Here is a 26,725-nt window from a genome sequence, read left to right as displayed (position 1 = left end):
GCCGCAATAAACATACGTGTGCATGTGCCTTTATAGCAGCATGATTTATAGTCCTTTGGGTATATACCCAGTAATGGGAAATTCATCCATTTATTAATGAATTATTTATTAATGAATTATTTATTGAGCCTCTGTTATATGATAGACACTATTCTAGAGCTGGGGATACAACAGGAAACAAAACAGACAAAAACTGTATGTCCTCATGCAACTTACATTCCAGTAGGGGAAGACAGATAATACTTAAAAGTGTGAAACAGAGAGTATATTCTACAGTGGAAAGAATGATATAGTGATAAACTCCTTTGTTTTAGAAGATTAAAAATAAAACAGGGAAGGGGATAGTGTGTGTGTATATCTGTCTGCCTGTCTATCTCTCTCTCTCTCTCTATCTGGTCTATCTAGATAGCATAGATGGGAATATGCCTGTGTATTAAAGAAGCCATGAGGAGGCCAGTGTTGCTGGCATGGAATAAGTAAAATGGAGAGTGAGTAACAGGAAGTGAGGTCAGTGAGGTAACAAGAGGCAAAATTATGTAGGGTCTTATGGGCTGTTGTAAGATAAATTGGGTTTTGAGCAGAAGAGAGACATGAGATCTGCCTTAGGTTTTAATGGGATAATTCCCATTAGCTATCATCTGGCCGCTGTGTTGAGAACAGACTGAAAGGGAACAAGGATGGAATCAGGGAGACCAGTTAGGAAGCAGTTGACAAATCTAGGCAAGACATGTTGTTGGCTTGGTCCAGGGTGATACCAATGGGGAGGTAGTTTGCTGGAGAAGGAGAATAATCAAGGGTGAGTCCAAGGTTTTTGTTGGTGAGTCTAGTTGCCTGAGCAACTAGAAAAGTGGGGTTTACTGAGATGAGGAAGACTATGGGAGGGGCAGGTTTTGTGAAAGGAGATCAGGAATTCATTTTAGGACATACTTGAGATGCTTATCACACATCTAATTGGAGAGAGATAGGAGTTTGAGGAGAGGTCAGGGCAGAGATAAAAATTTGGCAGGTGTCAGCATGCTTATGGAATTTAAAGCTACAAGTCAAGATGACATGGAGAGAGATAGAAAAGAGAATATGTCCAAGATCAGAGCCTAGTTCTAACTCAGCTCTTACAGAACCTAAATTCTTCTTAAAAAAATAAAAAAATTAGGATTTATATTTGACATACATTAGAATGTAGGCATAGATGCCAAGAACCTAAATTTTTTTTCTTTTTTAGATGGAGTCTCACTCTGTCACCCAGGCTGGGGTGCAGTGGCATGATCTTTGCTCACTGCAACCTCTGCCTCCTGGGTTCAAGCGATTCTCCTGCCTCACCCTCCCGAGTAGCTGAGATTACAGGCACCTGCCACCACACCCAGCTAATTTTTGTATTTTTAGTAGAGACAGCGTTTCACCGTGTTGGCCAGGCTGGTCTCAAACTCCTGACCTCAAGTGATCTGTCCGCATCAGCTCCCAAAATACTGGGATTACAGGTGTGAGCCACTGCACCTGGCTGCCAAGAGCCTAAATTCTTAATAATTGGTATCCTATATTGTTATCTCTTGTATTAGAGAGTGTATTCATTAAAAATCGAAGACAGAGGCTGCCCTCAAGAAGTTTATGGTCTATTTGGGGAACAAAATATATTTTAAATACAAAACATGTAAATTACAATACAAAGTAATATATGATTACCTGTCAGAATAACTGTAAGGGGTTGTAAGTTTATCTGTCCTGCAGATGAAAAGATTACTTGGCATGGGAATAATTGGCAAAGGCCTGCTGGAAGAAATGGGACTTGAAATGAACCTCAAACAATGGGCAACGGATGTGGGGGTGAGGTTTGGAAAGTTCCCAAGACCACTCTCAGGTTCAAAAATTTGCTAGAGGGACCCACAAAATTCAGCAAAGTTGTTATACTCATAGTTACGGTTTGTTACAGCAAAACAACAACAACAAAAACTTTAAAAAAACTACACAGATTAAAATCAACAACAGAAAAGGCACATAGGACAGGGACTAGGAGGGTTCCACGAGTGAGCTTTCAGTTGTCCTTTCTCAGTGGAATTGTGGACAGCACTTACTGCTCCCAGCAGTGATGTGTGGTAACACGCATAGAGTATTGTCAATCAGGGAAGCTCATCCAAGCTTTGGTATCCAGGATTTATATTGGAGTTTGGTCATATAGCCATGACTGACTACCCATGTAGACTTGGCTGACTGCCCACATTGCTGACCTCCTGCCCCTCCACAGCTAAAACTGTGTGGCCTCAGGCCTCGCCATCAGTCACACTGTTAGCATCTGCTATTTGGCAGTCAAAGCCTTCCAGGTAAACAAAGAAGACACTTACCAGGCAGGGCATGCCAAAGGCTTTCCTCCCAGGGATCAGTGGCAAGGGTAGTCCTTTACTGCATGGTGAATAGAGGGGTACGCTCTCTGTGGAGACAGCGTGAGCTGAGAGACAGTAGGAATGAATATGCCATGTTTAGAAAACATTGTGGTGACTGCAATATGGGCTCGTACCTGAGAATATGAACCCGGGAGCCGGACTATCAGGAGTCATATCCCAGCTTTGCTGGTTGTGGAATTTATGGCAGTTCAGTTATCTGTAACTCTTCTGTAAAGCAAGGGTAATAACAATACCTACTTTATAGCCTTGTTGTGGGGATTAAAGAGTTAATATATAAAGCATTTAGAACATGAGCATTTACTTTACATAGTAAATGCTGTAAAAATCATGAGTTTGTTCATTCATTCTTTAATCATTCATTCACTCAGTAATTCTTTGTTTTTGAATGTTAGTATGTTAAAGACTTGTATTAGGCCCACATCTCCTGAGCCTTATACCTTTATTTCCAGATACCTCATGCTAAATCTAGAGCTTATGTGGTTCTTTTAATATTATCATGTTCCAGAAGAAATAAAATACTTTCGCGCAAAATATTTCTACTAAAGGTATTATTATCACCAGTTTATTTGTTCAGAGATTTAATTTTAAGATATCACCTCTTGCAAAGATCAGACTTACTAAAGAATACATTTTGGTTAATTTTAGCTTTCTTATATACATTTAGGTCTGTGTATGATGACCAACCAAATGCGCACAAGAAGTTTATGGAAAAGTTAGATGCTTGTATCCGTAATCATGACAAGGAAATTGAAAAGATGTGTAATTTTCATCATCAGGGTTTTGTAGATGCTATTACAGAACTCCTTAAAGTAAGGACTGATGCAGAAAAACTGAAGGTAAGAAATATGTTAAAATTGTTTACCTTTGTTCTCATTAAATTACTCAAGTCTTAGTTGATAGTACATATGTACAAGTCATTATTAAGTGTGTTACTTTCAAGAAGTGAATTAGTGTATGTATTTGGGAATGCTCTTTATGCTCTATTAACACAGTTGTCATGCTAATGACAGGAGTATTCTCTTTTTCTGAAGCAAGTAATGCACTGACTTAACAGGATTTCTTTCCATGCAGGGAAGTGAACTCAAAACATGCATACAATGAAAGGCCCTATTTGCAGTTTTGGAATTTCTAAAATGACAATTAGTACAATATTTATAAAATGTTATCCTCTAAAATTCCTTTAAAAACTTACGATAAATAGTTATGTTCTCAGCATTATTTAATAATGTTAAAACTTTTTGAAAAGTTTAACAGTAGTGTGTATTTTTCTTAAAGAAAGTTGGTCTACACTTTCTGCCATACAGCTAAAACATTATTTATTGAAAGAGACCTGGATTTGTTCAGTCAGGATAAAAAATATTTAATTATAAGAATTGTCCTATTTATCTTTCTTTACGTTTAGAGCACTTAGCAGACAAAATGACCCTGGTTCACCAAAGGTTATGATTAGAAAACCATTGTATAAAGGATATTCAGATAACAAGAGACTAACTACAGCATCAATGAGGTCACTGAGCATCTTTGTTCAGAAATTAATGAGATTTTTAATAAACCAGAATGTGCTTCCTTACTATGATGACCTAATGAGTCACTTAATATGTGGGAAAATTTGAGGTTGAGCTTTGCCTGCACCTGCAGCATTAAAATGTTGCTGTGGATTGAAATTTCTGTGTTTGATGTTAATCAACCACCCAGTGTTTGCATTCAGCAAAGTATGAATGTTTAATTACCATAAAATGCAATCACCATTTCCTACAGACAATGAATGGCACATAGACCTCATTGAAGTTATCAAAAGGGGACCAGTGGTCAATTGGGTCAGTGATTTGAATTGTTTGACAGACTTAGAGAAGCAAGTAAAGTTCAAAAATCCTGAGTAAATTTGAGAAGTTTGCCACAGAATCTGTTAAAAAGAACTGTCATAAGTAATTGAAGTTAACAAAAGCCCTTTTCAATCAAAAGTTCAAGTTCAAGCTGTAGAGTTAATTTGAATTTGCATTTCTTTGTTCTAAGTTTCTCATGAAGCATGATCTGATTACAAGGGTGAGCAGTTACATCAGGGCAGTTTTATGCATATTTGTCTAACTAAGGTGAAATTAAATTTTTAAGGTGCAAGTTACTGATACCAACCGAAGGTTTCAAGATGCTGGAAAAGAGGTGAGAAAATGATACTTTTCTGTGTATTCAGTATGTAGTTGTTCTTTAACTGTTTGTTTAAAAATATGAACATTCCTTCTTTTCTAAGGTGATAGTCCACACAGAAGATATCATTCGATGTAGAATTCAGCAGAGAAATATTACAACTGTAGTAGAAAAATTGCAATTATGCCTTCCTGGTGAGTTAAACTTGTCTATAATAAAATGTTTGGCTTGGTAAATTTGTAATTTAATAATAGCAAGTAGTGATTCTTTAGTATGGGAATTACAGATTATTTGGTGATTGCCTCACAACAAAGACCATGCTTATCTTTCAGGTTCATTTTATTCCCTGAATTTTCATGCTTTTGTCATGTTAGAAAGCTCTTGTTTGATTATATGTCACATCAGTTTCCTAGAACAGCAACTTCTACATTTCCATTTCCTTTAGGCCTCTTTTGCCCTTTGTACCCCATAACCGTTTTTTGTTTTTCCTCGGAATACATTCCCATGGGGAGAGTCTTTTGGTTACATTTTCTCACCTTTACCTAATTTGCCTGATTTTTTACCTCTAGTTTTCCATTGTTTTTGTTTGTCACTTAGCAGGCTGTTTTTGCTTTGCTCACAATCTCATTGTGCTGACAAGGTAAGAAAAACATCAAAAGAGCCAGATCTTCACCATTCTTGCGTTTCCTCCTGTATTTTGGAAACGCTGTTTCTGGTCTCTTTGTTAGGGCTAAATATTACTTGGGCATCAGATAAATTCTGAGGAAATTAACTAGTATTTTCTTTACCTGCATTTAATATACTTTAAGTTGGATGCATTCTGTTCAAACAAAAGGAAGCAGGTATATGACTTTTTTCTTTTTATTTATTTTAATTTTTAATTTTTTTAGAGATAGGGTCTCACTCTGTTGCCCAAGCTAGAGTGCAGTGGCATGATCATAGCTCACTGCAGCCTCAAACTCCTGGGCTCAAGCAATCCCCTTGCCCCAGCCTAGTGCTGGGATTACAGGCATGAGCCACCACACCTGGCCTTTTTTTTTTTTTTAATACGGTAAGCTAAATCCATGCCTTGTCCCATTTTTAAACTTACTATTTTTTTTTTTTTGTAGGAAGGAGCCTTAACCTCCATATTCAGCAGAATAGAATGAGATGTTTTATATGCTATATATACATATATATATATTTTTCAAGTCATTCTCCTGCCTCAGCCTCCTGAGTAGCCGGGATTATAGGCGCCACCACCATGCCTGCTTAATTTTTGTATTTACAGTAGAGATGGGGTTTCACCATTTTGGCCAGGCTGGTTTCAAACTTCTGGCCTCAAATGATCTGCCTGCCTTGGCCTCCCAAAGTGCTAGGATTACAGGTGTGAGCCACTGCGCCTGCTATATGCTATTTTTATAATGTAAATTTAGCTTAGACTACAAATTATATTGTTAAAACTGTGAGCAGATTTTATTGGCTAAAAAAATTGTATTATTATTATTATTATTATTTGAGACAGAGTCTCACTCTGTTGGCCAGGCTGGAGCGCAGTGGCTTAATCTTGGTTCACTGCATCCTCAGCCTCCCAAGTAGCTACAATTACAAGCATGCGCCACCACGCCCGGCTAATTTCAGTATTTTTAGTAGAGATGGGGTTTCACCATGTTGGCCAGGTTGGTCTCGAGCTCCTGGCCTCAAGTGATCCGTCCACCCCAGCTTCCTAAAGTGCTGGGATTACAGGCGTGAGCCACTGCGCCTGGCTTGTTTTTTGACTTGTGAGAATAGCTTTTCTTTTTTTTTTAGAATCTATGAAATTCTACTCAGCTTAATCTCTGATGGACCAGGTATATTTACATAAAACCTTTTTAAAGTGTTGGCTTATTATGTTAAGTTTCAGGGTTGAGAAACCTATTTCCTTATAGTCATGTTTAATAATACCTCTTTGCCACCATCAGGTTCATTGTAATAGCCACGAAGATGTCCTCTAAGTTTGAATGTTTTGTCCCTGTCTGATAATAAACCTTAAAAATTGGGTACTGATGGAATGAGCAAGAGCCAAATTCAGCTTATTCCCCTACTGGGCTACATAAAATAGAGAAATAAAGGGAAGTAGAGGTCAGGTGTTTGTTACTGCTACTGTCTTCGTTTTTAAGGCTAGGCCGCAACTCTTAGTTCATATAAATATTGTGTTCCTAATGGCCACATCCAGACTACCTGCTTTCCTCTATTCATCTTTCTGTCCTACTATCCACTTATAAATGTGTGTGTGTGTGTGTGTGTGTGTGTGTGTGTGTGTGTGTATGTGAGGCATCATGGTAGGTATTGGAACTATAAAGTTGGAAATGACACAATCTCAGCTTTTGAAGGATCCTACAATCTGTGAAAGGAAAATAAATCTTGGGACCCCAAAATCACTAAGCCAAGAAAAAAGTCAAGCTGGGAACTGTGTCAGGCAAACCTGCCTCCCATTTTCCTCCTGAATAAGATAGCTACAAAGATAAGAAGCTACATACTTCCTCACAATTTGCCCACTGGAAATTCCTTGTGGACAAAGGACAGACAGAACTCAAAGTCATCCTTCTGAGGCTCACCTGAGACAAATGCATATCTGATTGCTTCCTCTGCCCTTTTATTTGTATAAAAATGCAGATTCACTGGGCCAGACTAAATTGTATATTCAGTGGAAGGCTGATCAAGGACTCAAAAGAATGCAACCTTTTGTCTCTTACCTACTTCTAATCTGGGAACCCCCAGTTCTGAGTTGTCCCGCCTTACCAGACTGAACCAATACACATCTTACACGTATTGATTGATGTCTCATGTCTCTCTAAAATGTATAAAAGCAAACTGAACCCCTAACGACTTGGGCACATGTTTTCAGGACTTTCTGAGACTGTGTCATGGGCATGCCCTTAATCTTGGCAAAATAACTTTCTAAATTGACAGAGACCTGTCTCAGATACTTGGAGTTCACAGATCTTATGGAAATAAAGACAAGTAAGTCATCAGTTACAGTGCAGTTGCCTAACTCCTCCGTGGATTAGGAGGAGCATGAAAGGATGAAGTCATAGCTTGGGCATGGTGACTCATGACTGTAATCCCAGCACTTTAGGAGGCTGAGGTGGGAGGATCATTTGAGGCCAGGAGTTTGAGAACAGCCTGGGCAACATAGGGAGTCCCTGTCTCTACAGAAAATTAAAATAAAAAAAAAAATTAGCCAGGTGTGGTGGCGCACCTGTGGTTCTAACTACTTGGGAGGCTGAGGTGAGAGAATTGTTTGAGCCCAAGAGGTTGAGGCTGCAGTAGGCCATGATCGTGCCACTGCCCTGTAACCTGGGTGACGGAGTGAAACCTTGTCTCAAAAAAAAAAAAAAAAAAAAATCACGGCATAAACAATGCATTTATTTTCCTGGTGTATTAGTTTTTACTGTTTTTGAGGAAAGCATTATTTTTATATGGAAATAGTACGAGGTAGATATGAAATTTACGTGAATTGTTAAGATTGGAGACTTCAAAGAAAGTTTATACTTACTCCAGCAGGCTCTCTCCCAGTTTATGTGTTCCCTCTAATGCTTTGGTTGGAAAATGCGAAAAAAATTACATTACAATATAGAGGCTATGATAGAGATATACATAGGATCCTGTGAGGCGACAGAGTCAGGGTTGATTCACTATAGCTACCACTGCAGTTTTTATGGTTTTCAGACACATTAACGATGTTTTTTGTAAACTTGGAGACCCCTAGGAGGAGTCATATGACTGTAGAAAAATCTGGAAAAAAATGTCTGTCCATATTGTAGAGGGAAAGCAAAGTGTGTGCTCATTCTGTACTTTGAAATTCTAATTTAAAGGGTAAAAAGGTTTAAAACCTTTTTAGTGACACTATATTATCTTGGCAAAGAATAATTTATTGAATAATTGCATTCCTTTCTATCAAACAATTGCATTTGATAGAAAGGATGAAATGAATAAAGATGCTTTGTTATGTTTATTTCTGGCTGTATTATAATTCACTCCTACTGCTGTAAGCTTTTGATGTTTTTCTTTCTTTGTGGATTTGGTATAAACTTTTGTTTATAGTGAGTTTAACACAAGTGTGTTATTTTATTTGATATGTTGAGTCAAAAATCAGTGAATCTCACACTCAACTTTCTCTCTCAAACAACTAAAGTCTAAAGTTCCAGTTCTATTTCAGGGAGGAAATATTAGTAATTTCTGGATAGGATAATTGTTGGTAGGCTAATGTCTCAGTTATACGTGTTAGCATATACAAGTGTTCCAGGTTCAGTATAATACATTTATATGTATGTGTGTGTGTGTGTGTGTATATATATATAATGTTCAATATATAAGGAAATTAAAATGTTTTCATATACTTGAAGTATTTAACATTTTATTTGAAAATATTAGCGTAATTCAAGGTGTAGAAGTCTAATGAATTTGTAATATACTCTTTCCTGCTTTGATTATTTTCATGTCTCAAAATATTTTCTTTTCATTTTGAAAGCTAAAATATTATATTTTTTAACGCAGTGCTAGAAATGTACAGTAAGCTGAAAGAACAGATGAGTGCCAAAAGGTGAGTTGGTTTTTTTCTTATTTTTTAAATATGAATTTTTTCCTATTATTTAAAGGACAGATACATTTACTATAAATCATAGTGAATCATGAGTTTTGCTTTCTTCATTACCCTAACCTTTGTACTTAAAATTCACGTATCAGGATAATCCACTAAAGCAAATCTTAGCCTTTTATTAATAAATCATTGTCCCTTATAAATGATATCAAGGATTGGTAATGTTGATCAAGGACAAATAGCCGAACAGGAATGAAAATATTGATTAGCTTACAAACATACTAATATTGCATGTAACTAAGGGCTAAGTGCATACTGTGGAAGGAAAGAGTTATATTATATATATATAAGAGGCAGTTATATTTTGACAATCTGGGTGAATGTAGTAGTTCACATTCTGTTTTATAACTCAAATGCATATATGACAGATGAAAAAGAAACTAAAGTAGTTTATTGATTGCCATAGGAGCATTGGATATAGTGATGTTTAAAATATTTTAAAGACGAACAATTTTGGCCAGGTGTCATGGCTCATGCTTGTAATCCCAGCACTTTGGGAGTCTGAGGCAGGAGGATCACCTGAAACCAGGAGTTTGAGACCAGCCTGGGCAATATAGGGAGACCTCATTTCACCTCCCCACCCCCTACCCCCCAAAAAAAACAAAAGAAAAAAAACAAATGATGCAAAAGTAACATAGAAAAACCAGAATAAATGAGACAATTTGAACTAGGGAAAAAATGATTTCTTCTTGGTTAGTAACTACTTAATTATCAGAACACATCTTATACAGACCTATAGTAAAAGATGTGTGTATATCCTACTTCATGGGGCTACATGTTGAATTTCATTAGGCTTTACCAGTTAATACAATTTAGTAGAATGATTTTTTTCTCTGTAAAAAACAAGCCAAAAACTATTCTGAAAGTCTTACTTTCTTTCACACATGTATTAATAATATATTCTCTTTTTAAATCAATGTTATATATCCTCACATTTTAAAGATTCAAATAATTGCCCTATGCATTTGCTGCAAAAAAAAACAGATACCACCTTTCCTATTTCCCATTCACCATTCCTTCTTTATAGGAGCAAAAACTTTTACCTCTTTTAATGGATTATTTTGGTATTTATATTTGTGTCTTTAAATAACTAACTTTTAATTATTACCATATTATTTTCCAGTTTGGGGCATTATCGGTATACTCACATTTTCTCAACTATCCCCAAAATGTCTTACATCTTTTTCCCTCCCTGAAAACATTGATTCATATGTGTTCTTTTGTCCCTTTTAATCTAGAACAGTCCTCCTGTTCTTTGTTTTTTTCATGGAAGAGTCCAGGTCAGTTCTCTTGTAGACCAGGGCATTTTGGATTTATCTAGTTGTTTCTTCATGTTTAGATTCAAGTTTAAAGGTTTTGGCAAGAGTATGACATAAGTGATACCTCACATTGCATGACATCAGGAGGCTTATAAAGTCATGTTGTCCTTAGGTTGTGCTAAATTTGATCATTTGGTTAAGGGGAAGTCTACCAGATGGCTTTTGAAAAGGTATATTTTTCTCTTTGCAATTAATAAGTAATCTGTGGGTCCTGTTTCCTAACAGGTTTTCACCCAGTAGTTTTATCATTCTTGCCTTAATCCGTTATTATATTGGATTTACAAGATGTTGATTTAAAAAATTCTATTACTTCTTAAACATTTATTAACTGGCTTTTTTATACATAAAGAAGAGCTTTTTATTCCCCACCACCACCTTTTTCATTTTTTTCCGGTTATGGCTGTGAACTTATGCGTTTTTAAAATAAATATATTATAATTTATTATTGTCATTATTCATTTTGATGCACAAATTGTTTCAAATTTAACAAGAGAAACCCCTCAAGCCAGTTCCTGTGTCTCTGTCTTTGAATATTTTTGTGTTTATTGTACAGTAAGATGTTCCAAGCTCTCATTGTGCCTTTTTTTTTTTGCCTCAGATCTGGAAGCAGCCATTCTCTAGGGTACCCTAGCTGCTTTTAGTATTAATGGTATTTAGAAACTAAGATGTATGGGTTGGGAGCAGTGGCTCACACGTGTAATCTCAGCACTTTGGGAGGCTAAGGCAGGTGGATCCCTTAGGCTCAAGAGTTTGAGACCAGCCTGGCCCATATGGTGAAAACCCATCTCTACTGAAAAAAAAAAAAAAAAATAGCTGAGCGTGGTGGCGTGTGCCTGTAGTCCTAGCTACTGGGGGGTTGTGGGAGGTGGGTGCTGAGGCAGGAGGATCTCTTGAGACAGGGAGGCAGTTGCAGTGAGCTGAGATTGAGCCACTGCACCCCAGCCTGGGTGACAGCAAAACCCTGTCTCAAAGAAAAACAAAAAACAAGGAACTAAGATGTATGTGCTAGGTGGACTTATTACACACACACACACACACACACACACACACAGTTTGAAGTTGTTAGTTTGTCACCTACCTTTTCTCTCTTTTAGAACATTCTCTTTGTCCTCTGTGGTATATCATTTCCTGATGATGTGCTTTGATGTGGGTCTATTTATTTTCTTTGTGGTGGGTACTTGTGTGCCTTCTTTTAATCTGGAAATTATCCTTTAATCTCATAATATCCTTAAGCATTAGGAAGTTTTTTTGAATTATTTTTTGCCTTCTGTTTTCTTGATTATTTCTCTAGGATATTAATAGTTCAGTCTTCTAGATTGGTTCTCTAATTTTCTTATCTCTTCTTTGACATTTTAAAATCTCTTTGTCTGCTTGCTCTTTTTTCTATGAGATTATTTCATCTTTACCTTCCAAAGGTGGTGCTGATTTTTAAAAATTCCTGCTAATTTTTAATTTCTAGGAGCTCTTTTTTGATCTCCAAATTTTTTTTTCAGGTAGCCTCTTGTGTTTGCTTTTTAGAGATTCTTGGAGTTGTAGACTTATGACTTGTACGTTTTGTTTATGTTATACTAAAATAAACATACCTGTGTAGCCACCAAGTTTAAGATGTTGAATGTTATTGCCACCCAAAAGCTTTCTTATACTTCTCACAGTCACTGCCACCAAAACAAGATGCAGAATACTTCCATTACCCCCACAGTTTGCTCATACCTCTTTCCAATTTCTCCTCCCTTCTCTAGAAATAACCACTTTCTGATTTTTAGCATCGTAGATTAGTTTTGTGTGTTTTTAGAATTGATATAAATGGAATCTTCTTCACTCCTGATAATGTTTTTAAAATTCGTCTGTGGTTGCATAATTTCTTTTTATTGCTAGAATCTGTTAATCTATCCGTTAGTTGCCATTTGGGTGGTTTCAGGTTTGCGGGTATTATGAATAAGACTGCCATGAAATTAAGGTACACGTCTTTTTTGTAGGGATATGTTTATATTTCCATTTAGTAAATATATAGGAGTAGAATTGCTCAGTGATAGCATAAATGAATGCTACACTTTTTAAGAAACCATTAAATACTTTTCTATTTAAAGTATGGTTTGAAAAATAGACTTTAAAAATATAATTTTAAAAATAATTATTTTAGTAGTACCATTTGCGCTTCCATTAGTAATGTATTAATATAAGAATTTCATTTGCTCCACATCCTTGCACACATATGGTGTTTAATTAGTTTGTTCTAGTTGATCCATTTTGGTAAGTATAAAATAGTATCTCATTGTTTCAATTTGCATTTTCCTGATGACTGATTGTTTATAGATTAGAATAAACAGATTTTTTTTTTTTTTAACCACCAGTGAAATCAGAGGTAGAAAAATCATGGGTTTAGACTGTAGAAAGAAAGGATTTAGGTTAGACACAATGCAGGGCATCCAGATGATAAAGGTTTGGGAATGTTGAATTTCAGTGGCAAGAAAACCTTTGGAATTGGCTTCTCTAGAGATCTTTAAGTATCATAAGTACCTTTTTATTTGGTATTTGGCTGTTTGTATGTTTTCTTTTGTGAAGTGTCTGTTCACATCTTTTGCTTATATTTTTTATTTAATATATTTTATTTTTTAGAGCAGTTTTAGGTTTACAGAAATATTAAACACAAAGTACAGAGTCCCCATATCCTTTTCCTCTTCTTTCCAAGCAGTTTTTCTGTTATCAATGTCTTGCATTAATATGGTACACTTACTTTAACTGATGAACCAATATTGACACATAAGTATTTACCAGAGTCCATAGTTTTACAGTAGAGTTCACTCTGTGTTGTACAGTTCTGTGGATTTTGGCAAACATATATCATGTATCCATTACAGTATCATACAGAATAGTTTCACTGCCTGAAAACTTTCCTGTGCTCCCTATCTTTCCCCATCCTTCCCCTCTGTGAACCCCTACCAATTACTGAACTTTGTACTGTTTCTATAGTTTTATCTTTCCCAGAATGTCAGATAGTTGAAATAATACAGTATATATATAACATGTTCAGACTGGCTTATTTCGCTTGGCAATATGCATTTAAGGTTCCTCTATGTCCTTTCGTGACTTGATAACTTATTTCTTTTTTTATCACTGAATAATACTACATTGTATGGATGAACCATAGTTTATCCATTCACCTATGAAGGACATCTTGTTGCTTCCAAGTTTTGGCAATTGTGAATAAAGCTGCCATAAACATTTGTGTGCAGGTTTTATAGATGTAAATTTTCAATTAATTTGGGTAAATACCTGGGGATGTGATTGCTGGCTCATATGGTAAGACTATGTTTAGGTTTGTAAGAATCTGCCAAACTGTCTGCAGAAGTGGCTGTACTATTTTGCACTCCCTCCAGAATGAATGAGAGTTTCTGTTGCTCTACATCCTCCACAGGATTTAGTGTTGTCATTTTTTCGGATTTTGCCTATTCTAATAGGTGTGTAATGATATCTCATTGTTATTTTAATTTGTAATTCACTAATGACACATGATATTGAGCATCTTCTCACATGTATGTCTTCTTTAGCGAGGTGTCCAAGTCTTTTGATCACTTTTTAATTTGGTGGCTTATTTTTGGATTGTTGAGTTTTAAGTGTTTTTATATTTTGGATTCAAGTCCTTGATTCAGTTTGTGTTTTGAACATATTTTCTCCCAGTCTGTGGCTTGTTTTTTCATTTTCTTAACAGTGTCTTTAAAGAGTAGGAAGTTTTAGTTTTAATGAAATTAAATTGGAAAAGTCCAGTTTACCTTTTTTTCTTTCCCTCATGGATTGTGCTTTGGTGTTTCGAAAAATTGATTGCCAAACCCAAGGTCATCTAAATTTTCCCTTGTGTTATCTTCTAGAGTCTTAGAGTTTTGTGTTTTACATTTAGGTCTATGATCTATTTTGAGTTAATTTTTATAAAAAGTGAAGGTCACTGTTTACATTTATTTATTCACTTTTTTGCATGTGAATGTCCAGTTGTTCCAGCAGCATTTGTTTAAAGAACTACCCTTTTTCCATTGAATTTCCTCAGTTAACTGTATTTGTGTATTTCTGTGCTTTCTGTTTCATTTTAACCTACTTGTTAATCCTTTCACCTTTACCATACAGTCTTTAGTATTGTAACTTTATACAGTATTAAGTCTTGAAGTTGGGTAGTGTCAATCTATCCTTCAACTTTGTTCTTCAGTATCGTGTGGCTATTCTGGGTCTTTTGCCTGTCTATATAAACTTCAGAATCACATTGTTGATATTCACAAAGTAAGTTGCTGGGGTTTTGATTGGGATTGCATTGAATCTGTAGATCAAGTTGGGGAGAACTGGTATCATCAGTTGATGATATTGAGTCTTCCTATTCATTAATATGGAATATCTTTCCATTTATTTAGATTTTTCTTTAATTACTTCTATCAGAGTTGGTATTAGTTCCAGAAAATTTTTTGTTGAAGGTTTTTACATAGATACATTTCATGTTACCTGCAAAGACTTTTGTTTCTTTTTTCCCAGTCTTAATACCTTTTTTTCTTGTCTTACTTCATTAGCTACTACTTCCATGTAGTATGATGTTGACTAGGAATGGTGAGAGGGAGCTTCTTTGCTTTGTTCTTAATCTCATGGGGGAAAAGCATCTTGTTTCTCACCATTAAGTATGATATTAGCTTTGTATAATTTCCATTCCTTTAAATTTGTTAAGGCATGTTTTGTGGCCCAGAATGTGATCTGTCTTGATGTTCCATGTGAGCTTGAGAAAAATGTGTATTTTGTAGTTGTTGGATGAAGTATTCTCTCAATGTCATTTAGATCCAGTTGATTGATGGTACTGTTCAGTTCAACTATGTCCTTATTGAATTTCTGCCTGCTGAACCTGTCAATTATTGTTAGAGGCTTGCTGAGGTCTGCACTTGTAATAGTGTATTTATTTATTTTCCTTTACAGTTCTATTAGTTTTTGCTTCACATATTTTGATGCTCTGTTCTTAGTTACATACACTGTAAGGATTACTATGTCTTCTTGGAGAACTGACCATTTTATCATTATGTAATGTTCGTTATCCCTAATAATTTTCCTTGCTCTGAAATCTGTTTCATCTGAAATTAATATAGCTGATCTACCTTTCTTTCGATTAGTGTCAATATGGTATATATTTCTCTATCCCTTTATTTTTTTACCTCTTTATGTCTGTACATTGGAAGTGATTCAGACATCATGTAGTTGTGTCTTATTTTTTCCACTTAGAATTTAATAAAAATTTCGTACTTTTTCATGTATCTTGTAAATTTTTTTGTATGCAGGACATTGTATTTAAAAAGAATAGAAGAGACTGAAGTAACCAATTCTATGGTAGGACAAACTCTGGTGAAATGGAAATGCCCAAGGGAAGGCAAATGAAGTAAGAACAGTGGCATAATTTGTACTTTGTAGGCCAGAGAATCATTAGAGTACTCACATGTTCTCCATTTAGTGATGACGTGCATTTTTTGAAGTATCTTGTATTTATAAAAACAGACACCTTGTCAGAGGTTTAACATATAGGGAAATTTGCTCTACTGTTGTTTATTTAAAAAAATCAGAGACTTAACATTCCAACTATAAGGACATCATTACCTTATAATAAAAGACTTTATATATAGCATAATAATTTGTTTTAAAATAATTTATAAGGTAAATTCCATTATATATTGTTGAATAGAGTATGAGCTTACAGAACTGGAAATGTAGATATATGACTGGATGGAAATGTGGCCAAATGCTGATTACTTAATTACAACATGGTAGCATCACATCATAGGTGCTTTTTATATTCCCCTTATAGGTTTTGTATTTTTCTAGTGGTTATGGATTACTGTTATAATTTTGTAAAAACAGCATTATGTGCATCTAAAGGAGAAATGGTAATCTATTGTGGTGCTGTTTTTGCTTGCATTTAGAAACAGATAAAATGTAGGAGATTTGTGGCTAAATTTTAGAAAGGATCCAGGGTCTGGTCTCTGACTTCTGCTTTCTGCCTAAGATGATAAACTTTCCATGTATCTTCACCTGAATTTTCCCAGAAAGCAGAGTCTGAGGTAAAAATCACGTATTTTACTACTTTTTAAGGGAGTATAATCCTAAGGAAGTTCTCTGAATCCTAGTTTTAGGGAAAGGGAAATGAGACAGGAAAGCTGAGAGAGCAAATATGAGGGTGAGTTATTGAGTTATTTAAATACCTTTAGGGAGGTTGTATATGTTATTGCAAATCATAACCTTCCCTCCAGGAAGAGGAAAGGAGAACTTGTCTCTGACTTGCTTTTCTTATTGGTTAAGAGTTCAACCCCTGACCTTAACTCTCTACATTTCTGGGTGGTGTGTATATGGGTGCTAGGTAAGTCTTATGACCTCTCATGCCTCTGATGATGTCTCATGGGAGCACCAAGATGGGAGGTGAGAGTTGAGCGGCATGAAGGGAGGCACAGTTGTGCTATGAAGTAAGTTGACTGTGTCTGTGGTATGTTGCAAAAGCTACTGGTAATACTTTTCATTTATTCTGCATCACTTAGGATTTCAAATACATTGTAGACATTAGCGTGAATTTTCAGAAACCATACCTGTTGTAGAGAGAATACTTTTGAAATATACCTAGTTCATATCAAATCAGGAAATTAGTCAAGGATCAGATAGTGTGGTTTGACTGTTAATTGATCTGTTGCATTTTAAATGTTATGGGTTACACTGAAAATACATAATTCATTATTTCACTTCGTCTAAGCCTTTAATATCTCAGGCATTATCAAAATTATTGTAATGACATCTCTCCTACCCATACCACCACCTAAATATTTTAGTTTCTGACCAAATGTACATTTTGTTTACGTTATAAGCACTCTGATGTTTACCAAGATAAAATTTAGATGGTCTAATTTTTAAATTAGTTGTAATATTTTGTGACAATTTGCAGAATATACTCTGTCTTTGAGAGTATATGCCAGAAAACTAATTGGTATTTTAAAACAGCTTTTGAATATAACGTCTTTTTTTTTTTTTTGAGAAAGTTTCTTACTCTGTCACCCAGGCTGGAATGCAGTTGCACGATCTCACTGCAACTGCCACCTCCCAGATTCAAATGATTCTCGTGCCTCAGCCTCCTGAGTAGCTGGGATTACAGGTGTGCACTACCACGCCTGGCTAATTTTTATATTTTTAGTAGAGACAGGGTTTCACCACACTGGCCAGGCTGGTCTCGAATTCCTGATCTCAGGTGACCCGCCCACCATAGCCTCCCAAAGTGCTGGGATCACAGGTGTGAGCCACCACACCTGGTGGGTCTTTTCAACTTGCTTTTGTTTTCACTTATGTCTCATAGTTTCTATCAACTTACTTTGTTTTGCCTTTTTTGTACATTAGTTAATGCCTTTTCCTGCTTTTAATGTCATCCAATTCAATAGAAAGATATAGAATACCATGTAATTAATTTTTAAAGTTCCTCTACCTAACTCTCAGATAGATTTTTGGTGGTGAGTATTATTGTAGGAAACTGACAGTTTGGTAAGGTCTCAGTCCTGCTACCAATTAATATGGTTTCTTGGCCAAATTATATACTTTTTTCCTGTATTCTAGTTTTCTCATCTGTAGAATGCTACTTGTAATATCTGCCATAGAAGTGTACCTCATAGAAGTCTAAAGAGAACTAAATTATGTATATGAAAATATATGTCAATTTATCCAGGGCAAAGGCTACCCTTTACTAATTGCTGCATACCCAACATGTCACACTGTGAAACAGTAGCCCCCAAAGCCCGAAAGAGGAACTATTACATTCAGTAAATATTTGTTGAATTGAAAAAGCACTCTACCAGTGTGGATTTTTACCTGTTTTTTTTTCTGTGTGTGTGTATGTGATACTTAACAGTATTTCTAATTGCCTTAAATAGTAGTATGACATTTTTTAAAAAGTTAAATAAATTTTATTTTAATTAGAATTATATTCGTGTTATGTAATTTTTGTGTGGTGATACTGTGTGGATGGATATTATGATGGGAGACAGAATACAAAATCATATAACAAATCACTAAATGTTATAATTCACAAGTTTGAAACAATTATACATATTCATTTCAGGTATTAAGATGCTATCATAATGCTTTTGATGTTATAGATTCAGATGAAGTGAAATAAAGAAGTTTTACATTAATGTATGCCATCAACTTTGAGCCTGTGGCTTGTTTATGTGGTTTATAGTTTGTCCTTGACAAATAGATGTAAATATTAATTTTACTTACGTTAACTATGACTAGGTCCTTTTTGATGAATAATCAGTGTAAAACTGATTATTTAGACTTAGTTGTAAAAATATTGTGATAAGAACTTTTTATAGAGTTGTTTTTTTAACTTCTCACAGGTACTATTCTGCCCTAAAAACTATGGAACAATTAGAGAATGTGTACTTTCCCTGGGTTAGTCAATACCGGTTTTGCCAGCTCATGATAGAAAATCTTCCCAAACTCCGTGAGGATATTAAAGAAATCTCCATGTCTGATCTCAAAGACTTTTTGGAAAGCATTCGAAAACATTCTGACAAAATAGGTGAAACAGCAATGAAACAGGTGAGATTAAAAATAATTTTGATTTAATATTATTTAGTAATACAGGATCTGGAAAATATCCAAGGTTTACTTCTTTAACTTACATAAAATGCTTATTCTTGTTTTACCTTTTTCTTATCTTTCCTGGTTATTGTTTAGAAAGGACTCTATCAGTGTTTTCTTTGGCTTCACATTTATTCCTTTTTTAAGTAAAATCAGTCTAACATGAATTCTTTAGTTACCACCCGAACTCTCAGCATTCTTCTGCATATATGTGGTGTTATGTTATCCTTTACCACCAGCCAAATCTGGTATAGAATTAGCTAAACAGTGGCAGCCCCAGAGGCAAGTGGGAGCCTTTTTACGCTAAGATTCTAAACTGTTCTCTATTTAAAACAAAAGTATTAACTGTGAATTAAAAACTACTACAATTCAATAATAAACGGACAAACAATGGGAAAAGCCTCAGCAGTTATGAAGTTAATATATCTACCTTTTGAGTCAGCAGTTCCACTCCTTGGTGTTTATCAGTGAGAAACAAAAAACATGGGCTCATGATAGTCATAGCATCTTTGTTCACAGTTAGCCCCAAACTGGAAACAACCCAAATGGCTATCAGAAAGAGAATGGATACACAAATTGTGGTATATTCATACAATGGAATACTACCTAACAATAAAAAGGAATGAATTACTGATAATGCAACAACATGTATGAATCTCACAGATATGTTGAGCCACAGAAATTGAATACAAAAAGGCACAAACTGTGTGATTCCATTTTTATGCCATTTGCAAGCAGGTAAACTAAGATGAAAAAAATCAAAACAGTGGTTACCTCTGGGTGGGGAAATTGCCTAGGAACGGACACAAGGGGACTTTCTGGGGAGATGGAAATGTTTTATACCATGATAAAAATGTGTTTGTCAAACTTATACAGATCTTAGCTATATATTTCAATGTATATACATCTTACTTAAAAAAACTATAAAAAATAATAAACTATTAATAGAAACTGTACAAAATAATTTGGGGCCGGGTGGGGTGGCTCACACCTGTAATCCCAGCACTTTGGGAGGCAAGGCGGGCAGATCACGAGGTCAGGAGACCAAGACCATCCTGGCTAACATGGTGAAACCCCGTCTCTACTAAAAATACAAAAAATTAGCTGGGCATGGTGGCGGGCATCTGTAGTCCCAGCTACTCGGGAGGCTGAGGCAGGAGAATGGCGTGAACCCAGGAGGCGGAGCTTGCAGCGAGCTGAGATTGCGCCACTGCACTCCAGCCTGGGTGACAGAGCGAGGCTCTGTCTCAAAATAATAATAATAATAAATAATAATAATAATAATAATAATAATTTGGGGTATATATGGAGTGAGTGGATAAAGGTATAGATGGAACAAGAATGTAAAAATATTAGTGTAAGATAAATGATGGGAGTTCATGATATTAATCTGTTTATTTTGAAATTTTTAATAATAAAAAGTTTAAAAAAATAATTAAATTTTCTAAGAGCTGTTCTTGCAATGTCATAGAAATAAAACAATGTCATAGAAATAAAACAATGCTCAACACCATTTCTTCTTTTTGTCTTTGCATTGCACACTCTTACATGATTTCTAATGCTTGATTTTTCCCCCCAAGTATTACAAACTACTTTGGAAACTCCTAAGTCTTTCTTACTGATTGTCTCTGGTGAGTGAGGGTCTTCCCCATTGTAGAGGTCCTCACCATTGTATTCTTCCCTTCAATATTACAGTATTTTCAATACTATTTCTCCTACCTCTGGCCAAGGAAATCTGTGCATGCCATGGGAGTTAAAAACACAACCACTTGGTAAATTTTTTCAGTATGAGAATGCAAACAGTAGTTTAAAGTTCATATTCCATTATACATTTTAATTACAAGTGTCAATATTAAACTTATCTTCTTTGACTTGTTTTTCATGGACCAGTTTTGGATTCTTTCTACTTAGGGAGTCCATCAAATCATGGGCCCTAGGATTTAAGATTTACAAAAATTTATTTCTGGGAGAGAATAGACTCTCTTGGTCCACTATCATTTTTTCCTCGTAAAAGTCATCAAGCTCCCTATCATTGCAATTTAAACAGACATTTCATACAGAAACCTTTTCTTAGCATGTCTCTGTGGGGATGTTTTTCTTTACAATTTCTTCTTTCGGAAATAACTTCCACAGAGTTGAGAAGTTAGAGAGTTTTCCTTCTAGTGAGAGTTAGACTTCCCAAGATTTGATAAGAAAAGTTGTATTTTGTTCTGTCTTGGTATCCCTTCACGCTACCTTTCAATTTGTTGTGGGTTTCTCTCTCTCTCTCTCTCTGTGTGTGTGTGTGTGTGTGTGCGTGTGTGTGTGTGTATAAGAAGCCTCCTGAAGTCTCTCATCAGCTGTGCTCAGTTTGGCAGAGTCACAGTTTAATTCTGGAATCTTCTAGGTGGCATGAGTGTAAAGCTCATACTTTGCAAAGCAAGCCCCCTCCTTTGGGTGCACTCTGTATCCTGTGCTTAATTCCGTGATCTCGTATCCCTTTTACGGATGGATGGACTTGTTATGTATTCATTTAAATATCTTAAAGCTACCCCAAACCCCGCATTTCTAAAACTAAACCCATTCTCTTTTTCCTAAATCTATTTTTCTTATATTTGCTATCTCAGATAGTATTGCGGGATCTGGCCAGCAGCCCACAATGCAATGGGGCTCTCTCTTTGTTCCCAGGCGGATCAGCAGGTCGAGAAATAATAGACACACACAAGATAGTGAAAGCTGGGTCCAGGGGGGTCACCACCTTCTGGTCCCACGGTGCCTCCAATGCACTGGATATACCAGCATTTATTATTAAGTTTAGTGAGGGTGAGGGTAGGTTAGTGAGGGATTTAGGGTCATTTGATTATGAGGTGAGATGGTCACATGGGGATGAAGTAATTCTTTAACATAACATCTATATGTAGAAGTACAGTATACAGAGATAAAAATTTACAATATAGTGTGTGCATCAGTAATTTCTAACAGAGCCTTAAAACAGAAACACGGCCGGGCTCAGTGGCTCACGCTTGTAATCCCAGCACTTTGGGAGGCCGAGGTGGGCGGATCACGAGGTCAGGAGATTGAGACCATGGTGAAACCCCGTCTCTACTAAAAATACAAAAAATTGGCCGGGCGTGGTGGTGGGCACCTGTAGTCCCAGCTACTCAGAGAGGCTGAGGCAGGAGAATGGCGTGAACCTGGGAGGCGGAGCTTGCAGTGAGCTGAGATCGCACCACTGCACCCCAGCCTGGGTGACAGAGCGAGACTCCATCTCAAAAAAAAAAAAAAAAAAAAAAAAAAAAAAAAAAAAAAAAACAGAAACACAGTCGTTCCATAACCTATGATTAGCCAGATATTAATCAGCAGTAACAGTTGCAGCAAAAGCTGGTTACAAACAATCCATAGAAACAGGACGTGAAGCTAGACAACCAGTTAGACCAGAAATTCTCAGAAGGGAGTATGCCTTAACCCTAAAGAGGCCTAGAAGAGCTGTGGCAAGATGAGGGCGTTTATAGCCCTATCTTATCCATATGGACAGGCGCCCCCTCATGCATCCGTTTATAGGCTCTTCACAAGGGTCGCATTCCATTCCCAGAGCTATGAACATCTGCTTTTCTGGGATAGGAATCTTGGTGATGTGAAACCTCCCTGACTGCATGTCCATTCATAGGCTCTCTGCAGGGGGAAGCACATCACGTGCTGTTGGCTCATTCTGGCAGTCTGGCCTGGCATTGTCTTTACACAATCCTGCATGCAGTTTTGTATTTACAATAATCAGGAGCATTTCATCTTTTATTCTGTAGCAATAGTTTCAGGGGGTCTCCCTGCAAGATAGTAGTGTCTCCTGTTTCCACAATTCCAGAAACTGGGGAGTATTTTAAACTTTTCAGGAGTATTCATACTGTTAATGTTATTTGTTACTAAGTCCTACTTAGTTACTATCAATTCTGCTTCGAAATACCTGTAGATTCTGTTTCCCCCTCTACATAGCTGAACTGTTACATAGAATAATTTGTTTTCCTTATCTGTATTCTCTTCTCCTTTTGGTTACTGTCCTAAAATGCAAATAAGACCACACCACTTCATCTTAAGTGATACCCTGTTACCTTTTACTTAAGTCCAAGTTCCTCAATCTCATCTTGATACTTGTCTCCCTTGTATGCTCTAGCAGTATCTGCTGTCTTACAGATCTTGGAGTATACTAGCTGTTCACCAAGAATGTCGTCCATTCTTTCACATTTCTCAGTCTGATGAATTCCTGCTTTTTCCTCCCAAAAGCTGGCTTGAACATCACCTTGTCTGTGAAATCTTCTGCCATCACCCATTACACTACTGCCAGCGAGAGATGGTCACTTCACCCTCAGGGTGTATACCATTGTACTTTTCACACTACAATTGCCTTTTTTATGTTCTTAACTAGACTGTGAATTTTTTAAGTGAAAGATTTTGCCCTGCTTATTTTTGCCTTCCTGGGATCCAGCTATTATGCCTAACATGAGTGGCAAAAAAAAGTTATTTTTGAAAATTAGTTTAGAGCTGAGTTTTAGATTGTCTAGGGAGAATTTTTTAAATTCTAATATGAGAGATGAATCCACTCTTAGTCTGATGTTTAATTAGCAATAAATATCTAAAATTTATATTGGGTAAGTTAACATTTTCCATATAATGTTCTCTGGCACACATTTTAATATTGCTCTCTAGGGCAGGGGTTCCTAGCCCCCAGGCCGTGGACTGGTACCTGTCTGTGGCCTGTTAGGAACCAGGCCACACAGCAGGAGGTGAGTGGCTTGCTAAAGAGGATTACTGCCTGAGCTCCGCCTCCTGTCAGATCAGCGGCCTTCGATTCTCATAGGAGCGCAAACCCTATTGTGAACTGTGCATGCGAGGCATCTAGGTTGTGCGCTCCTTATGAGAATCTAATGCCTGATCATCTGAGGTGGAACAGTTTCATCTGAAACCATCCACCTGCAAAAAAAGCCTGGGGACCTCTGCTCTAGGGAGAACAAAAGGACTAAATAAATAGATTTTGGAAACCTGGGTTAAATAAAGTTAAGCGGATTTCTTTACTTATGAATTGTAAATCTCCTAGGAGGAGGATACAATATGTAATATTTATATAACTCATTTGAGCTTAGAACCCTTTTTTCAAGGAACATCTGTTTTTACTGTGTGAATGGTTAGTTTTGTGCATAACATAATTTGGAAACAATACTCTAAATAAATGATTTTATACTCCGAGGACAGAAAATCATTGACAAAGTTAGTTTGGGCACAGAGGGAAAGGGAATACACAGGAGTGATAATAATTTTCTCCAGTACCAGCGTCTGGGGGGCAGCCAGGATCAAAGTCTAGGTAAGAGAGGAGCCAGATTACTGCAACTTGCATGGTCTGATAACCTAAGAGTAGAGAAGGGCTGATTGGCAGTTACATATGCCTTAGAGAGAACTCACCTAAAATAGCCAGTGCATGACCTTTCTATGTGCTAACAGAACAGAATAGCAACAATCTGATCCATCAAAACAGAGAGACTGTCTTGCAGTGTGTAAGGAAATTAAAATCCTGGAATTAAGTTTATATTTTTTTCTATTTCTGGTAATGAAGTTCTGATAGGGAAGTATTACTAAAATGCCTAAAAGTATGAGGGTTCTCAACTTTTTATTCTGTGTAAGTGTTGTTTTTTGTCAATGATCAATTGTGGGATAACAGCTTCTGCATTCTTAGTCTTCACAAACTGTGGGCATTTTCAGTGGGAAGTAAAATAAGCTTGCAACTTGATGTTATAGTTCATTCTGTGAGGTTAATGGCTAATTTAGGAAGTTGGGAGTATGGCCAAAGAGTGTTGGCCAGTCCCCCTTGCCAACACACAATATGCCAACTGAGGAAATACATGGTTCTACATAATTTTAAGACTGTTTAAAAAGGAAGAGAAGCTGGGTGCGGTGGGTCATGCCTGTAATCTTAGCACTTTGGGAGGCTGTGGCAGGCGGATTGCTTGAACCAGGAGTTTGAGACCAGCCTGGGCAACATGGCAAAACCCTATTTTACAAAAAAATACAAAAACAAAACAAACAAACAAAAAAAAACATTAGCGGGGTGTGGTGGTGCATGCCTGTAGTCCCAGCTACTCTGGAGGCTGAGGTAGGAGGATCACCGGAGCCTGGGGAGGTTGAAGCTGCAGTGAGCTGTGATGGTGCCACTGTACTCCAGCCTGGATGACAGAGTGAGACCCTGTTTTTTTGTTTTTTTTTTTTTTTTAAAAAAAGGAAGTGAGAAGGCAAAAATCATGAATAAGAAAGGGGACATCACTACAAATTCTATACCTACAGACATTAAAATATAAGAAAAACTGTGAACAAATTTTTTGAACCAATTTTGACCATAATCAGTTTTGAAATAATCTGAATTTTTCTCTCTTCAAAATAGGCACAGCATCAGAAAACCTTCAGTATTTCTCTGCAGAAACAAAATAAAATGAAATTTGGGAAGAATATGTATATAAATCACGATAGAATTCCAGAGGAAAGAAATGAAACTGTATTGAAACATTCACTTGAAGAAGAGGATGAGAATGAAGAAGAGGTGATGGGTTTCTTTCTTTCTTTTCTATTATTAGATAATTTTTTTTCTTTTGGATTGTAATGTACATCTGTGTGATTTAGTCTTCCCATATGCAAAATAAATTTATGTTGTAAAAGTTGTCAGAGTCAAAATAGAGTGAGTGTGTCAAACTTTGACAAAATGGAGGCTGAGAAGGCCGTGAAGGGAGGGCTGTCATGGACGATTTGCCTGGTATCAGAACTATCACAATAAATTTTTTGAAACCATAGCTTACTGCATCAGCCCTACAAGGACAGCTAGCCACTTATATGTGAACACTTGTCTGTTTCAAAACAGGCCAGGCACAGTGGCTCACACCAGTAATCCCAGCAGTTTGCAAGGTTGAGGTGGGTGGATCACTTGAGGCAGGAGTTTAAGACCAGCCTGGCCAACATGGTGAAATCCTGTCTCTACTAAAAATATAAAAATTAGCTGGGCATGGTGGTGGGCACCTCTAGTCCCAGCTACTTGGGAGGCTGAGACACGAGAATTGCTTGAACCCAGGAGGCGGAGGTTGCAGTGAGCCGACATTGTGCCACTGTACTCCAGCCTGGGAGACAGAGCGAGACCTTGTCTCAAAAAGAAGACAAAAAAACAAACAACTGTCTCACAAGGTCAATCCAAAACTGTAAGGGCCTAACCGTAACTCCAAAATTACAAGTCCTTTCTAGCAACTAGTGACACTCACCAGTGAACTTTCTTTCAAAACAATTTGCATAACAATCTGTCTCCCCAATAAAACCCTCACCTCCTTTGTTCTGCAGACATGCCAGAGACTACCCTGGTCTGTGCATGTCCTGGATTTTAATCCTATTTCTTTGTTTATTCTCAAATAAATTTTTTGCTTGGAAATTTTTCTCTATATATTTTTATTTCAAGTTGACAAAGTCAATCAGACTGTACTGAGCTATTAGGACAATGGAGTCATCTGAAATGTTAGGCTAGATAATTGACAGATAAACACGATTGTACATTATATTTGTAAATCTCTGGTAGTGGAATCTGTAGTAAAAGTGTAAATATAATTTTTTTTTTTTTTTGAGACGTG

General features: G+C 36.5%; 1 protein-coding gene across 8 annotated transcripts in view; it reads left to right on the top strand.

Moving 5' to 3' along the window:
- EXOC6 (exocyst complex component 6) overlaps window positions 1-26,725 on the top strand; it is a 297,299-nt gene that overhangs the window by 125,453 nt on the left and 145,121 nt on the right. For 7 of the 8 annotated variants that reach the window (XR_009212754.1, XR_009212755.1, XM_058436204.1 and 4 more), the window contains 6 exons: window positions 3,058-3,229; window positions 4,503-4,550; window positions 4,639-4,729; window positions 9,054-9,099; window positions 18,857-19,061; window positions 25,504-25,659. Coding sequence is in view for 6 of the 8 variants with exons in the window: in XM_058436204.1 (XP_058292187.1) it covers window positions 3,058-3,229; window positions 4,503-4,550; window positions 4,639-4,729; window positions 9,054-9,099; window positions 18,857-19,061; window positions 25,504-25,659 (718 nt within the window). In the remaining 2 variants the exon portion in view is untranslated. The remainder of the gene's footprint in view (window positions 1-3,057; window positions 3,230-4,502; window positions 4,551-4,638; window positions 4,730-9,053; window positions 9,100-18,856; window positions 19,062-25,503; window positions 25,660-26,725) is intronic. The other variant, XM_058436206.1, reaches the window with a different exon arrangement.

This window comes from Hylobates moloch, unplaced genomic scaffold (assembly GCF_009828535.3).
Source record: "Hylobates moloch isolate HMO894 unplaced genomic scaffold, HMol_V3 SCAFFOLD_3, whole genome shotgun sequence".
NCBI classification, from domain to species: Eukaryota; Metazoa; Chordata; class Mammalia; order Primates; family Hylobatidae; genus Hylobates; species Hylobates moloch.
The sequence above is the reverse complement of the archived record's forward strand: the minus strand, read 5'-3'. Positions and strand labels throughout refer to the sequence as shown.